Here is a 16,499-nt window from a genome sequence, read left to right as displayed (position 1 = left end):
GCTTCGATCGCCCCACCTTGGTGTCAAATAGTTGCCGACCGAAGCAGTTTAGAAGTAGCTCGGCGTCTTGCTCAGTTCAGCAATTCAACCGAGGGCGCACCGAGAATCCAGTGGTCAATGGGAAGGGCTAGAAAACGGATATAACGTGAGGCGCGCCATTGAAGAAATCAAAGTCCCGTCACGGCCAATTCCGCCCGATTATGACCGATCCCCGGCCCGAGCAAACGCCCGCCTTCAGTCGATTATTATGCGCCCATCCAGATGTCGATTCGGCCAAAAACCATTCACTGATCCCAGCTTCTTCTGCTTACCCGACAGGATTGGCCTGCTGTACCGGACCGGGCTGCTGTTCGTGTCGAACGTACTGTGCCACACGTTCTACCTGGTGTACGTGAACACCGACGGGCTACCGTCCGCGGGATACCTGCTGAGCGGCAACAGCATCGCACTGGTAAGTCCATGCAATCGCCATACCATAGTTTCTGCTCCCCGTCTAGCTCGTTTGATACGCCATCGTTTTCCTCGTCGGGATTAGCGGAACGACCCCGTCCGTCCGTGATAAAACAAATCGTTACGGGCAGCGACTGAACCAAACTCCAAATTGTGATACCCGAAATGATGATGATGATGATGATGGAACGATGAGCGAGAACTCCGACTCATATTGGCAGCCATCAAATGGAAATTACAATTCTTGTGCCCGTCTTGGAGCAGTTTATTTTTAGACGTGCGGAATATTGTTGTACGAAGAAGGGAAAAGCCCAATTCCCTGTGCAGCACACGGAAAGCACTCCGAGGATCCCCACGGAGCCGGCCCACGGAACCGGTTCGCGTTCTCGATCGGATCGGAGATCAGATATCCTTACCACTTAATTATATCCACTGCCAACGTCTCAGAATCTAACCCAAAGCCAAACCGGTCTATCCACCATCGATCGGGCTCCAATCACGCCACGAGGTTGCAATCAATACCGGCAAATACTGTGGCCTGGGTCCGGTACGGATTTGCGTTGGCCACGACGACCGGAAAAGAAACCAAAATACAAGACAAGGTCCCCAATCTTCCGGGGTAGACTTTCACCTTCCGCCTACGGCTGGACGCATGGACCCAAGGGTGTTCCCCCCGCACCTGGTTCCTTCCCCGGTGTGCCTGGTACGGAGCTCTCGGACCGAATTTTTTCGCGCCAACTAACAATCAAACCGGATTATAAATTATTCACCCCGCTTGATTTCCCTACGCCCATTTTGCCGCTCGCTCGCTCGTGATCATAAATGGAAAATTCATGCCGACCGGTCCGAGCCGGGGGTGGAGTGCTTGTTGCTTGATTTTCTTTTTTTCACTTTTCCGCTTTCCCAGCGTGGGCGACTCGGTGGCGAAACGACGCCACATCTAATATCCGTGCCCGTCGATCCCATCTATACTTTAGTGCGGAAGGCGCCCACCGGCTCAAGATTTCCGATATCCGGGGACCGAGGGGCGCTTGGCCACCCGTAGGCCCCACTCCGGCGGTGAAAGCGCCAATCTGCTGTGGTTCGCTGCCGGGCAATAAACGGCACCCGGACGCCCCGGTTTGTGCTCGAGTTTTTGCATTCCGGCTCTGGTCTGTGAGTGTTCTGGGCAAAGCTAACGAAACCCTCGGCTCGATTCCCGCCGTTCGGTTCGATTCCGGCTGCTGCAGCTGCATTCCAAGGCGCGACATACGCTTGTTCCGGTGGCTTCGGTTACTCTCGCTGCCCTGCACCGGGTCACCTGGTCACCTGGTCCACGAAGAAAATGTTCCCCCAAAGGACCAGTCGGTCTTTGGGAGGCGGTGCCATCGTAAAACGGTACTACCGTAAGAGCTAGCACCGACATCGAACGCTGTCGAGCGGCACCAGAGCTACCATTTGCACATGATGTTCGTCGGAATGACTTTTCTCACGCGCCCGAGAACTGCGCTTTCGATTGGCATTGGCCCCCCCTCTGGTGGAAGGTATTTTTAAACGATTTCTTGGATTTTACGTCTTGGCTCCCTAGCTGGAAGGTGGAAAACAACTGAAGTTCCCGACACAAGTTTCGTCTCCGTGAGCTTCATTTCCGGCGTTTTCATTTCGAAAACCGTGCTTTCTTTGCTGAGCATCGATTGAACGAATAAAATGGAACTTACTGTTACGTTGACGACACGCTTTTTCTCGAAGGTTGCCGGATACCGGGAAGCAATGAGCTCGTTGCGCTGAAATTAATGACGTTGCGCTGCAATGAAACATGATACACATTCGGCCATTAGCATCGTGGCCAGCTGGGCGGGTAATGAGGTCCCCACAGCGGGTTCCCATTTCCTGCTGGCTAACGGCAAAATTTGCTTATTGCGCGACTTGCGACGATTTCGCTCATAACGAGCGGACTTCGACAGTTAATGACTTCATTTCCATCCGAACGCTCGATCTGCACGACAGCTCTCGACGAAAACATGTATTGGATTTGTGTCACCGGTTACGTATCGAATCAGGGGAACAACGGTCACGAAAAGGTGGCCGAAAGGACACACTATGACTCTCGGTGGCCACCAGAGCCACACGAGGAACTCCGCTTCGTCAAGTCCCGACCCGAAAAACGAAACGACAAACATGATGCTCTCGGTCAAAGTCGTTCACGAAGGCCCGGGACAACAAGCCGCGGGGTGAACGCGTTAAAATGTGACACTCGCAAGTTGGGCTCGTTGAGCTCGGTCATTGTCGGACCGAACCAAAGTAATATCCGTTGCCGACTCGACTAAAAAGGGCTACCGGATAGGCGACTTCGGACCGGCCAAAAAAGGACCGGCGTACCGCATGAGCATCTGCGTCAAGGATTGACCGGAGCTAACGAGTGATGCACTAGACCGTCACTGTCCGTCCCGGGCACTAATTGGAAACGGATTAATCGAACCAGGAGAGTCCACTGCAGAGCGGCACCCCGGTGGCGACCTTCGGACTACGTTAAGCTTCACTAACGAGAGGAATGATGTGTATGTCACAAAAGGACCCTGTACTTCACCGGTCGGTGGTCATCATTAAAGCGTGTGGTGCAGGTCCAAAAAAGGCTTAATATGTAATTTCTGGAACCCACTTTTGTTTTAATATGTAGCTCATAGTGTCCATTTAAATTCTGCCGTTAATAACCCATATCTGTCTCTCTGTCTCTCTGTCTCTCTCTAGGGTTTTTGTATATTATTCAGCTTCATCGTGAAGGCGGAACTGAAGCACGACTCGACCGAGTCCATCAGTAGCAAATCTAGCACCAAAAATAGTTTAGACGAAAACTTTTGCTCGGGATCAATCAATAGTCCACTAAGTTGTGAGTATTGGCCACCGCCTCACGCGGCCCAACGAACGCCACTGAGCGCCACTAAGTTTCCGGTTTTCCAGTTTATACAAATCAGGAATTAGATAAGGATAACGAATGCCCACCGTCGGTGGGTAAGACAACGAAAATTCCTCTGACAATACTGTCGTCGCAGCAACAACAGCAGCAACAACCTCACCACCAACAACAGCAGCTGCAACAACCTCCTCACATGACCACCATCGAGCCGCGTCTCCACGTGGACGGCCTGGAAGGGCACAACATGGACACTGGGTTTCTGGGCCCCGGGTCAACGGGAGCGCCCACCATCTGCCAGCAGCTGGTCACGCACGAGACGGCAGCGGCCCTGGCCTCATTGGCTGCGTCCACTCACGGCGGGATCTGCAACTACACGACCATCACGGGTCCTGCGTACGGTAGCGCTTGCTACGATCTGGCCGGGAATCTGCTCTCGACGACGACGGTTCTCCCCGGTGGGACCACGACCTCCACGGGTGCGGCCGCTACTGGCTCCGGACCTCAGGCGACCGCGCTGATCACGATCGAAACCAGCCCGGGCATCGTGATAGCGACGGGACCACCACCAGGCCCCGGACTGGGATCGGGTGGCAACGGTAGCGGTGGTCCCGGACAGCCCGCCAGCGTTAGCATCGAGTGGCATCCGCAAGCGGTGGGTCCCCCGCAACACTCGCACGCCTGTGGCCACCGGCCCGAACCGCTTCCCGCCACGGTCAGCTTCCTGCCGGCGCTGGCAACGACCGATGGGGCCGACTTCGTTGGCGTCGCTGCACTCGACATCCTGCAGGGTGTCGGTCAAGGTAGGCCCCTCTGAACGAGTCCTTGCTTTAGTTTCGTTAGTCCCAAAAAGAAGATCGGTGGCCCGCTTGAGTACCGCAGCCTAACAGTTAATTAGAAACCTTTTAAGAGCTTGTGCACCGAAGGACGATGGTTTCCGGCACCGGTTAAAGCGACGCTCGGGTCGCATCTCGCCACTAATTAGAGCCTCCGAAGTGTGGTGTGCGGCAGCCGGCGAGTAAACGAACTCCAGCGTTCCAGGACCGGTCGCAACCCTTTCGAAAAGCCGTCATCCGCGTACTCGGGTGCCAAGCCGTCTCATACGTCTAGCGCTTGGCCCAGCATAAGCGCTCTTATGCTCTGTCTGTCGCTCAGTTCTCCGTCAATCGGCGACAGATTGGCCCTGCCTGCCTGCTCCTGCTCACCTGCTCGGCTGGAAAATGACCCTTTTCTCCGTGATTTTTGCAGACAGCATCGTCGGGATCCGGAGCAAGGCACTCGAAGTGAACGACGCCGCCAAGAAGGTAGTTACCGTAATCGAATCCCCGTGCCTGATGGGACCGGTGAGTAGCTCGCCGCAAACGCGGATTGGCAAGCCAATCACGGCAACAACATCGTCAGCGTCACCGTCACCGACCGTCCTGCCGTACTACTCGGAGCAGCCCGGACCGCCGATCATTACCGTCACGACGACGACGGCGACGACGATGGCGGTGGCGACGACGGCCACGGCGGCAGACGACCCGACACGGATCGACGGTTCGATGTTGGACCGCATCTCGCACGACCTGGACTATCTGCTGAACCGTACCACGGGCGAAGGACCTCCGCCGCCGCTGCCACCGTCCACCATCGTTCCGATTCTGCTCCGGCCAACGTCAAGCTCTGGCGCTGTGACGAGTGCAACGACCGGAACCAACACATTGCCCACAGCAGTCGGCTCCACCAGCGCACCACCAGCGCCCACTTGCCACGGTGTTCACGAAGTAATTATCGAAGAGTCGGAAGAGCTAGATAGCTAAATGTTGGTGCTTGCTCCCCCCGCAACGTGCTGCTGATGCTGCGGGACCCTTCCTGGAACCGTATGCCCTGCCGGTCTTATCCGGCCAGTTCCGTCTACCGGCCGCTAGACGAAACTTTCCCAAGAATCCCCCGTATCCGTGTGGCTGAAGGGCGAGCAGTCATTAATTATCGACACTGCGCCATCATAGGTCGAGCTGAATGCATTAATTATGTCCATGACCCCAGATAGGAAGCCCTTTTTTCTGGGGGGCTCCCTCCCTCTCTCTCTCTTGTTATTGTGGCCGTTACTTTAAACTGTTACTCCGTTACATTGTTGCACCATTAGTTGCCAGGTTTATGAATTGTTGATCTTAGTAGACTCTGCTCAGGATATACGCCACTTGGATCAGTTACAAAGTTTTATCGACGAGTTCGACGACTGTTTTGGGAGCCTGTTCCGAGCGTCACATAGCGTGCCCTTCAGCTTCTTCTAATATCCAACCCAGCAGCTGCTGCTGGCCGGAAGATTAGCGCACTCCACGCCCGCCGGGGTGCCGTCGGGGAACTAAGATGTCTCCGGCGCTATCACTGCCGTGGGTCGCAATGCAATTAGCGATAATGTAATAAGGCAAATTCAGATCCTTCCTGGCGCTGGCGGTCCTTCTTGGAGTTACGTTCGTGACAGGCCGATGAAAGGACGGCGGGAAGGATGGTATCGATCCGACTAGAGCGGTGGTCGTGAAAATGATGAAGCAATTTTCTGCCGGCCCCGTGGCGCTTAACGCACATTGTTGGGCGATGATTACACCGGAAGCGGTGTGTCTGGATCTGGGATCTGGCCCCCCGCGGGCACACTCAATGGGATGATCCCATTTTTCTCCCTTTTTCGCCCGCTGCGCTGCGTGTCTTGCGTGACGTTTGGTAACTACGCTTTTCCGGGCTGGTGGCAGACACGGAACCCTCGGATTGCATCAACGGCGGAACGAGTGATGGACTGCCAATCGCAGCCGGACGACTTCGTGACCACGGACGCTCTTGGAAACCGCTGAACCGATTACGTGAGCTTATCTAGCGCTTTTCTGTAGCTTTCGATTGGCACGAGGGGCCTATCTCAACATGACGCGTCTAATTTGGCGTGACAGAAAAATAGGCAGTTCTCGCGGATTTCCGGTATTTGGGGGGGATCAGTAAATAAATCCATCGGACCGAATGAATAACCGAAAACAGCAGCACATATGTTTCACCAGCAGCTTGGCCCGCGCTGGGAACGATGAGGCGAGGATTTCACTTGTGTACTGCGGGAGCATACCGATGCTGGTTAAACGTTAAGTATTCCTAAGGCATAGAGTTGTAAATTCGCAGGATGAGTGTGTTGTAAATAGTAGCAAAGTTTGTACATAAGTAGACCCGAGCAAGCAAGTAAATAGTGAAATAAAGTTAAGGAAATCCAACTCCTAGGTTCTAGGTCCCCTAATGTTTTATCCCTCCTCCACAGAACGGCCGCCAAGTGTATATTGGTCAGAAGCACAAACGTTCAAGTCCCTGTTGATAGCACAATGGTTTGAAGCCACAGGTCACTAGTGAAAAAAAAAGCAAAAAATCAAACTGTCCGCCAGTTCCTTCGGCTCTAATGGCCTACGGCATGGTTTTAACTGCACGTACGAATCCGTACCTTGTACATAAATGGGAACGACAGCCAGAAAAGGTTACATTCACCACAGGACAGGATGTAAATAAATTTTCTAACCCTCAGCAAAACTGATCGTAACCAGAGAGTGAAGATAGTGTTCACGGAATTGGACTGGCCGCACAGGAGTGAGTAGCACAAACTATAAAAATGCAAAACGATTAACGGTAGCACCAGATAACAGTGAGTGAGACGAAAAACAGATTGGGGCCGTACGCGTGTACCTCCCAAGGACTTTGTAGCTAGCGAAACCGGATACCGGTACCTGTGCCGCCGTGGGAAATACATGAGGCCGACGGGGCAAACAAAACAACTCCCAGCAACTCGTCGTGTGCGTGCACAGCACGAGGATGAAAATAATTAAAAAACTTCTTTTGATTTTCCACATCCTGGCGTGAAAGTATTGTGCGAGCGGAAAGAAATTCACGTAATCGCTTCAGCATCGACCGGCCACGGTTGGCCTCAGGCAGTTCGGTTTCGGCGTGTAACCGATCGAAATTAAAACACACCCGTTGTTCCTTGGTACGACTTTTCACATAATTTGACTTCGATTTTATTCGGTGCCGTTGGGGCGTCATCGACGGAAGGCAGGTAAGCTGGCGGGGTTCGTTCGCACGCAAAGGGTCCGATTTCATATTTCGTCCCACAGCTCAATTGTGTCACCAATAATGGCCAAAAGTGGCAAAATGGGACGACCATTTTTCAAATGCACCGTTCGGGCGACGAACACATTTACACCGCTCGCCGCTCCGGAAGGTGAGGTGAAAATAATTTACGACCGCGGAGAGGAAATCTTCAAATCCATTTGTGGGCCACATTAAATGGGCCACGCCGGCCGGAACCCCTTGGGGAGAGAAGAGGCAGAAGGCTGACATTTATTCGGGGCATCACAAATCATTGCCAAAGTTTCCATTATGTGGCGAGTGTCGATGGCATTTTTATTCCAGTTCTTTTTGTTTCACTCTTCAAGTGTGGCCACAGTGCGGCCGTGTAATGGTTTGTCTTTTCTGGGTACTTTCGGCCTCCGCTTACCGGCAACACAGCATTAACGTTTCGTCCATGTTGAATGCTTTAGCAGAATAACTTAAGTTGGGTAATTATTTTTAACTAAGTGCTTTTGGAACGTTCTTTGAATCCGGTTTTATCTCGAGATGACGGTAACGGCCCAATTCACGGAACAGCGGAGTACGCTCTTTCACTAAATCCACCACCAACTATATTCCCATCATGCACGCCAAAGGGGCACAAATTTTTCGACAACCCGTTTACTAGTCACCCGACAACGGTCTCCCCCTTCGCTGAATCGACCGATTCCACGAATGACTCAGTAAAGGACAACTGCGGGCGAACGTACCCGAAAAGCTTCACTACAGCAATCAAGACCTTTTGGGAGACAACATTTAAGCATCCACATTTCACGCACGTCTGTTGCAGCGGAATAAAAAGAACGGAAAAGAGAAAGATACAGGGAAGAGGCCCCGATTCCTTTTCTGGTAAGTAAACACTTTGACGCAGCAGTCAGCAACAGTACGTGCACAGCAATCGGAATGTGTCCTCTCTGCCCGCAGCATCCAGCCAGCATGTTTGCCATTCTGCGTCAAGGTTTTTATTTGTTTTAATCTCCTAAGTGTACGTACCGCAGCTTAAGGCAGGGCACCCGTGGCCCACAACGGCGTTGGCTAACGGGGAGAATTTCGGTGGCTAGGAAGTAAAATTAAGTTCTTATGAAAAGCATTTTCTTTTCGAGTGTGACTCACATTACCGCAGCCACCAGCTGCGCCGTGAATCCGTGTGGACCTTCATTGGCTTTTCTGCCAGCGACGAGGTTTGCTTTTGTTCTCGTCCCGCGGAGGGAGCATTCCGGGCGACGTTTTGCTGAATTCCATCGCGCGCACGATCACCGAAGGGTATTTGCTTAACGTTTCGTGTTGACAGCAACGTAACAGCTTATAAAATCCGATACCGACGGATACTTCGGTAGCGTAATGTAATCTTTAGGCAAACCTGGAAGTAATTGGCGGATTTGCGATACCACAGAAAAGCGGAGCCGATACTTTGCTTGGCCGGTTTATCTCTTTTTCGGAAAACCATTTACACGATTGATTAAAATTTATCGATGGGGCACTTTATATTGAGAGCATTGAATGCCAATCTCGGCAGGATGAGACACATTTCGACATGAAAACTGAACACAAACGAATGAACCAGAGCGCACAGAGATAAAACAATGCTAAAATCGAAAATAGCGCACGTGACGAATGGCTTTGGCTTTCCTCTCTGAAACGAGTGACACCAACCAAGAACGGAATATAATTTTAATCTAAAAACATACTAACCGCCTACTGCGATGGGAAATACATTATGTCTACGAACTCCAGGCCCAGCAAGACGCAGTCCAGCAGGCTTGCGACAGTCTAAAAGGAGTAGCCTCCATTTTGCGGTTGCGTCGGGTTGAATTCAAGCGCACCGTTTGCTTCCTTCGGGGCACATTCGGGATTGACGTCCTCCTGTGGGTGGGAAATGATCAGCACTCTGTCTCCACAAACCGTAAACTCCGCTCAAACTTACCGCATCGCAGAAGAATGTCTCGATAAGATTAAGTGCTTTCTGATAAACCTCTTCATTCTCGTGGTTCTGCAACATCTCCAGCTTGTCCAGTGCGCCGATTTCTTCAATCATCGTGCACAGGTTCTCGACACCGCCAATTTTGGCGGCAATCTGGAAGATGTTGGTCACACCGCTCAGTACGACGCGAACCGTGCGACTGTCCTTCGCATCCAGCAGATCGCAGTACGGCTTCAGGATGTTGTACTTCTCCAGCAACGTAACGATCTGCTCGGCCGATCCGCCGGTCGTTGTGTTCGTGATCGCCCAGGCCGCCTCCTTTTGCGACTTAAAATCTCCCTTCGCCAGCACCTCGATGAGCTGGTTGAAAATTCCAGAATCCAGCACGAACTGAATCTGCGGCTGATTGCCGGCGGTAATGTTGCTCACCGTCCAGGCGGCCTCCTTCACGATGTTGTTCTTCGAGTGGCGCAACAAACTGCCCAACGATTGGAGGGCGCCGGCCGCGATCACGGCGTCCGTTTGCGTGTCGTTGCCCGTCACAATGTTCCCCACGCTTCGCAGGGCCGGCGTAATGATGGCCGGATTGTTGGAACCGAGCAGCCGCACCAACTTCGGCACAGCACCCGCTTCGACGACCGATTCCAGCTTCGGCGAATCATCGTCCGTCACGTACGATAGGGCCCAGCACGCGTCGGACAGAACCTGCGAATCGTTGTGATCGAGCAGCGCCGACAGCACCGGAATCATCGGTTCGATGCGATTGAACGGCGGAGCGGGATTTTTGTTCCGGCACAGGTTCGACATCAGCCACACGATGTTGCGCAGAAACGAGATCGGTGTATTGGGGTTCTGCACCAGGTTGATGATCGCTTCGACGCTGTTGTACTCGAGCACGATATCGCGGGCTTTCGAGCCGTCGCCCGCAATGTTACCCAACGCCCAAACGGCCTGCTCTGCCACCGTAACCGAGGGCGAGCTGAGCAGGTTGATGAAGCGCGGGATGGCATGTGCCGCGATCACGACCCTCGTTTGCTCGGAAGTGCCGGACGCGATGTTGGTCAGCGCCCAGGCAGCCTCAAACTGCAGGGGCGGCCGATCGGAGGCCTCCAGAAACTGCACGCAGATCGGTACCATGCCAAGGGCGATAATTTTATCGATCGGTGGATTCTTCTCTCGACTCAGCATCTTGCGAGCCGCCTGTACGGCCGCAAATTCCTTCCTCGGATCGCCGCTCTTGATGAACTGCATGATTTCTTCGTACTTCAGCGTCACCGGACTCTGGGCGTTGTTTTCCTGCAGCGGCGACGTCGGACCGTCGTCGTCCGTGATGTTGCGGCGCTTGAACAGTTGATCATCTTTCTTGTTCTTACGCAGCTCGACCGTAACCTCGTGACGCCGCTGCCGCAATTCCTAGACCACGCGCATCGCAAATGGTAACAAACACCCCGCAAGGATTGCTGAACGAATGATGCCAAGCAAACACACGGAATGTTCCGTTGAACCGACGTACTTACCGTGTTCGACTTTGAGCCATGTTTGTACGATTGGAGCCGCTTGTTGGGTGCGTTTTCCGTGTCCATTTTGTAACCGTTCGCCACGCACGATATATCTTCTCCAAGACAAATTATTAACCTCAATACGGTTGATCCACAAGCACCGCTCGCAAAAGGATTTAACAAATCAAAATACTAACAATAAACAACACGGGAACACACTCGACGCGTTACAGTACGCAGACTTAACGGGACGAATCAATTTGCAAGGATCAATGGTTGCGCAGGGCAATGGCCGGCGCGGGATGGCGAAGGACAAGAACCAGCGACCGTGCGTTGGGAAAGATGCGAGCCGTTTGGTGTTCAAATTTTCATTCTTTACCCGTCCAGTTCAGCCGAACGCAGCGCCAAAATCTGCTGTCAAAAGCGCTGTCAAAACGAGTTTGCGTTTCGCAGTTGCGTTTTCCGCTCTTCCATGTACTGCGGATTGCCGAACTGTAGGCGCACTACATTTATTATTTGTAATTAAATTCCGAATGTATTTTTGGATGTAGGATTTTAATTTTTGAATCGTTTCAACTCAAAGACACACTTCTCAATTTCTCAAACAGAACCTCACAAAAGATCTGCCAAAATCGAAAATCTCAGATTTCATATGACACACAAGAGCTGACCAAAAATCTGGCATTATCGTATCTGAATTGAATGTAAAATAAAGGAACTTGAGCGTCCAGGTTTTCTTGGGAAAAAGATAAACCGCCTACGTAACGACACCGAAGTCCTCGGGTGCCATGGCTCGGAAATGGACCGTTTACCATCGCGTGGAAAAAAATAAACCTCCAACCGGTGAGCCGGCAAAGTCCAAAAGAGAAATCCGAGCACGGCACACAGCTACGAAAGAAAGCGCCGAGCCTGGCAAATACTCATCGACATGAAATGGATACATAATGCAGTAGGGAAACATCAAATAAAAGTAAATGTGAAAAGAAAAATTCTCTTTATGCCCGTTTCGGGCACTGAGGTCCACCGGCGCTCCCGGTGCTCTGGCAGCTCCGGATTAGCGGCCGGCGTCTTCGTTTATGTTGTACTGGTCCGTTTTTTCCGATTTCTGAGCACACGCCACTCGACCAGGCCGCCAGGCCACCAACCGTGGTCAGATTCTTGCATCTTACACGAACTCAAGCCTACAGTGTTTTTATGTGAACAAATTTTAATTAGCAAAACCTTCCTTTTCTTTATTTTTATACGCGTTACATCACCGACTATGTTCGAAAGTTTAGAAAATGTTACTGATAAAATGGCAAAGGGAAAGCAGTAAACACAATCAAACAAACAAATGTCACGGTCATCTCTAATCCTGGTAATAATTACTGTGATTTCCGTTTGATCCACGTGGAGCGAGATAGCGCTCAAATCAGCTTCCGCGCCAACCCCCTGGTGCCACGTGGGTTAGTTGATTTAGTAATGAATAAACAATCGCAGCTAACAAACCCGAATCGGATTATCGAATTACATATTCGATTGGGCGGACCGGATATTGCGCGCCTCGATAAATCGATGGGGCTCGAAAAGAGATGGCGGCATGTTATTCGGTGTGAAATAGAGTTAATCGATTGCATTATTTATGCAATCCCACCGTACATTTACACCATCGCAGCCACGATCGAGCGACATTAGACCGGTAGTTTCGGCGTGCAATTCGGGAAGGAAATTTGTTTTTGATTCCGACGCTCTGTAATTACCCACATACGCGGCCGATAATCTATTCGGCAAATCAAAGCACCACGCTCCGGGGGCACTGGTTTGGTGCTAGCGGTTCAATTATTCACCAGAAGTGTGCAATAATTATAGTTTCAGATTCGAGTTCGATTAAAAGCTACCGTTTCACTGGCTGGCAGTCAAACTTTTCAGCACAATCAGATTGGGTGGTCTCATTAACACAGTCTCTAGTTAGAGCAACATTCACAAAACCCGCACAAAAAACACATAATTTCAGAAAACCACACCATGGGAACCCTGCCCGAAATAGTTTCGCTATTAACTATGCTCCAAACTCAAATACAAAAACTTCAATGAATATAAAACAGATAACCACCGAATTCGCAAAATTGCTACACCAAGCCATCCTGGCGTACGGTAATTGCAGCGATCTAAGATCAAGCCCCATAAACTTGTCCATGGCCGCGGCTCAACACCGAAACGGTAGCGCCGGGCACACGTGGGCAACTTGCACAAGTGATGTTTTAACAACAAACTCGGCACTGAAAACAAAACGGAACCAACAGAACAACCACACACTGGGCCAGCGACTCACACTGCACAGCGCTGGCGTGTGGTGCTAAAATATGCACTGCATGCATTAACCTAGCGCTGCAAAAAGGCACAACAAATAGGCAAAACACTGGTGAGCTGCAAAAAAGGGGGCAACAACTGCATAAAGGGGGCAAAAACTCAATTTCAGCAACTTTTCTCCAAAGCTTTCCCTCCAGCATCACGCACACGCGTTTTTTATGGCGTCAAGTTTTTGGGGAAATGAAAATTATGAGGTGCTCCTGCTGTAGTTACATTTATTTCAAACAAGTTGCTGAAGCCTTACTTACCTTTGCGTGCCCGGTGTTGTTGGAAGTTTATGTTTGTCTAGTTAAATTTATCATTCTTTCACAAGTTACCGTTCCATAATTGGCGAATACGAAAAAAGCACAGTTGATTAACGGGTGTTTCCTTTATTTCAGACCCTCGGTGAACGTCAATATATTACGCAAAAAAAACTAATAGAACTAACATCACGGCCCACGTGAGCCAGCTCGTGTAGCTCGTTACCAGAAAATTGGTCCCATTTTCGGTCCATTAAACCGCTTACTGGTGGGTTTATGCGCAAATCACGGCGTCCCCGGAACGGTAGACAAATAAAACGAAGGCAAAGTTTTCCAAACGGCCAACAGCCTCTGCATTTATCGTATCACACACTGTTCCGTTATGTTGGTGTGCAAACGAATTCCAAAGACAAATAGATTATGGAATCAACCCGATCGACCCGCCCGGTCCCGTTAATGAATAAACGTTGGCTTTAATTTGTTTGTAGAGGTCATAGTTTTCGTTCCATTCACATTTTAGTCACAGTGTAGTGGATAATCCATTTTTAAATTGAAACGAGCAAAATAACGTTCCCTGTCGGCCAGGCTTTGGATATGGAGTTCACGAGCAAACGGTTCGAATGCGTGACCCTCGGGCCCTGATCGGCCCTGCTTTAAAGGACCAAACCACACGTCTTCACATCCTCGGGAGAGATTCATCTTCCTTCGTTGTTATTACGGCTGAGGGCTCTTGTTCGCAACCATTTGTTTGCCACTCCGGCCACCTCCGGCAACAGACAGATTGGAACTGGGTACCAGTCTCGTGAGCAAATAATGCAATAAAAAGCAGCAAGCAACATGAATTTCAACCAGACCCCACCCGACCAGGCCGGATGGGGTGAGTGCTGCAGAAGAAGAACGAATCCACTCCATGGCCAGCCGGTGCCGGTAAGCTTCTAAGCTGGGTGGCACTGCTGCTTGCCGCTGCCCGGGCAGTCAAGGACACCCAATGATGACGATGATGGCCCCTCAGTGTCGGGATGCAGATGGCAACAATTGTGCATAAAATATGAGTCCCGGGTCCCGGATCAAGATCAAGCAGCCCGGTTCCCCCGGCCGGGTCCACTTGATGAAACGATAAACGAGGAAAATCGAAATGATGGAGCACATGGGCTGGGGTGGCTTACAACCCACCCGGCGGGTCGTTCGTGTACGTCTTATTCGGCCGTTAACAGCAAGTAAACAGGTCACCTGCTCGATGGAGGAGCTTCGACTTTGAGGCACACCGATTTTCACCGAGAATCATTTGGGAAAATCAAACCCGTTAGGTAGTTCCATTGTTATTATTTAAACAAACCTTTTGCTACAATCCGGTTTGTCCGAAAATGCAATGGCTACCGACAAGGGAGTCGCAATCTTGAAGATGTATGGCAGAACTGTGCCATACTGCGAGAATCAGTTAGCACAGTGCACAGTCATTTTTCATTGCCCCTAAAGCTCCCACGTAGCGCCCGGTGCCTAATGAGCGTGCAAAAAGAATCCTTCGCCCAACACCGGGAACTCACGAAGGACGCACACGATGTCCTTGGATCTTGTCTCAAACCGGCATCTTGCACCGGATCGCATCGATCGCTGCACCACCACCTACCACTTACGCGGGGTCGACCCTCGCGGCGTACTTCGCATAATAAAGCATAAAACATGCATAAGGCCCGGGCCCGGGCGCCGGCGTCGCAAATGTGCGCCGCAATATTCGCCACCGCCGCACATTCCGTTTGATTTACTTCGGACTGTGCAATCACAATTTATTGCGCACATTCCGACCCGCAGCCCTCCGACCAACGTTTGAAGTGAAGCGCCCCGGCTCCGGGCTGTTTTATTTTTATTTTGCATCCTTTTTATTATGTATAGCATCGGCACCCTCTTCCCGTCCGGCACCTTTTGGCCGCCGCGATTCGAGTCTCTCGCTGGGCCGCGCCCACGGGTATCGACGCTGGTTTCGATTTGCTTCCGTTTCCGGCTCTCCGACGGACCCGGCGGATGGTCCTCCGGTGCGTTATGCTTGCTTGCCTTTCCGAGATGCAAGCCGCGTTTGATGTGCTCTCGTCTCAGCACCGGAGCGTGATACGCTGCCGATCGTAATATCAATCTAATTAGGCAAAGCATCCAGAGGGCCAAACGGGACGGACCCCCAAGCGCGGGTATGTTTTGATGCTTTGAAGGAGGATTTTATCCAGCACTTTCGTTGCCGGTGCCGGTGCTCCGTGCCATACCTGTCGCGTTGCTTTTGAAGTCAAGACGCACCAACGCATCCGGTTTCCAATCGAACCGGGTCGAGGTCTCTAAGCTGTCCCTTCATCTCGAAAATATTTTCGATTAGCAAAGTTTTCAAATTAAACGGAACTTCCGATAGTGGGCCCTCTCGGCAACACCGGCAGCCTACACGATAATCGTCTACGAAAAAGAAAAAAGCTAGTATGGCAAATACATCCCACCGACCGACAGGGGCGCAGCTACTAGGTGTCAACTCGAGCAAGACGTCTCCCGATGCACCACCATAAGTGAAGCTCAAAGTTTTATGCAAAACAGTTGCCATTTCGAACGCTTTTCTCGGCTCCGGTCGGTGGGATCGGTGCATCGCACTTATCGTCCCCTGCCGAGCACCGGGCGGCTCCCGTTAAGCGGATTGTATCATCTTACAGAACACTGCTCCTAGGCCAACTCTATGTTCATGAGTAGAACGAGCGCCACCAGAAGCCCCGAACGGTGATTGATCGGACCGATTTTTCCCTCTTTTTCTCCGATGCACCGAATGCTCCGGTTACAGCGGCAAAAAAATCTAATTTTCGTACTCCGCGATGGTTGGACCGGAACTACCGGCAGGAGCGTTGGCTGTGGCGAATATTTTCACATTTTTCCCGAGCTGCTTGTTTCTGGCCCGGCCTTTTCGTTGCCACACTTTCAGCCACACATTCAGACGACAAATCGCTACCGAAGGCGGGTGCAAGAAAACTAAGTAACATGAGCATACAATTTTCACACCGTTCCGACACCCA

General features: G+C 51.4%; 2 protein-coding genes across 4 annotated transcripts in view; one reads left to right on the top strand and one right to left on the bottom strand.

The window, feature by feature from the left end:
* LOC131207861 (uncharacterized) overlaps positions 1 to 5,142 on the top strand; it is a 90,397-nt gene extending 85,255 nt beyond the window's left edge. Inside the window, exons 22-27 of the mRNA XM_058200494.1 lie at positions 319 to 451; positions 3,178 to 3,316; positions 3,388 to 3,607; positions 3,692 to 4,143; positions 4,589 to 4,711; positions 4,859 to 5,142. Of these exons, the coding sequence (XP_058056477.1) occupies positions 319 to 451; positions 3,178 to 3,316; positions 3,388 to 3,607; positions 3,692 to 4,143; positions 4,589 to 4,711; positions 4,859 to 5,142 (1,351 nt within the window). The remainder of the gene's footprint in view (positions 1 to 318; positions 452 to 3,177; positions 3,317 to 3,387; positions 3,608 to 3,691; positions 4,144 to 4,588; positions 4,712 to 4,858) is intronic.
* Positions 5,143 to 9,000: 3,858 nt separating this feature from the next.
* LOC131208548 (importin subunit alpha) lies at positions 9,001 to 11,212 on the bottom strand. Of its 3 annotated transcripts, XR_009156827.1 has the most exons (4): positions 10,892 to 11,212; positions 9,378 to 10,787; positions 9,168 to 9,316; positions 9,021 to 9,086 (listed from the first exon to the last, which is right to left on the bottom strand). XR_009156827.1 is itself a non-coding variant. In XM_058201337.1 (3 exons), exons 1-3 carry the CDS (start codon positions 10,955 to 10,957, stop codon positions 9,224 to 9,226), a joined length of 1,581 nt encoding a protein of 526 aa, XP_058057320.1. In that variant the 5' UTR covers positions 10,958 to 11,212; the 3' UTR covers positions 9,001 to 9,223. The 3 variants fall into 3 exon arrangements, 2 of the variants coding, with proteins under 2 accessions (XP_058057320.1, XP_058057318.1); XM_058201337.1 differs by having other exon boundaries at positions 9,001 to 9,316; positions 10,880 to 11,212; XM_058201335.1 differs by having other exon boundaries at positions 9,001 to 9,316.
* Between the last annotated feature and the right edge of the window lie 5,287 nt (positions 11,213 to 16,499).

This window comes from Anopheles bellator, chromosome 2, assembly GCF_943735745.2.
Source record: "Anopheles bellator chromosome 2, idAnoBellAS_SP24_06.2, whole genome shotgun sequence".
NCBI classification, from domain to species: domain Eukaryota; kingdom Metazoa; phylum Arthropoda; class Insecta; order Diptera; family Culicidae; genus Anopheles; species Anopheles bellator.
This window is presented reverse-complemented; position numbering and strand designations above follow the sequence as displayed.

Bases quoted from the DNA above. Each gene is read 5' to 3' on its own strand.
- LOC131208548 (XM_058201337.1), bottom strand. From the start codon at position 10,957: ATGGACACGGAAAACGCACCCAACAAGCGGCTCCAATCGTACAAACAT. The intron at 10,788-10,879 runs GTTCAACGGAAC...CGCGTGGTCTAG, and splicing joins CGAACACGGTAAGTACGTCG to GAATTGCGGCAGCGGCGTCA. The intron at 9,317-9,377 runs GTAAGTTTGAGC...TCCCACCCACAG, and splicing joins AGACATTCTTCTGCGATGCG to GAGGACGTCAATCCCGAATG.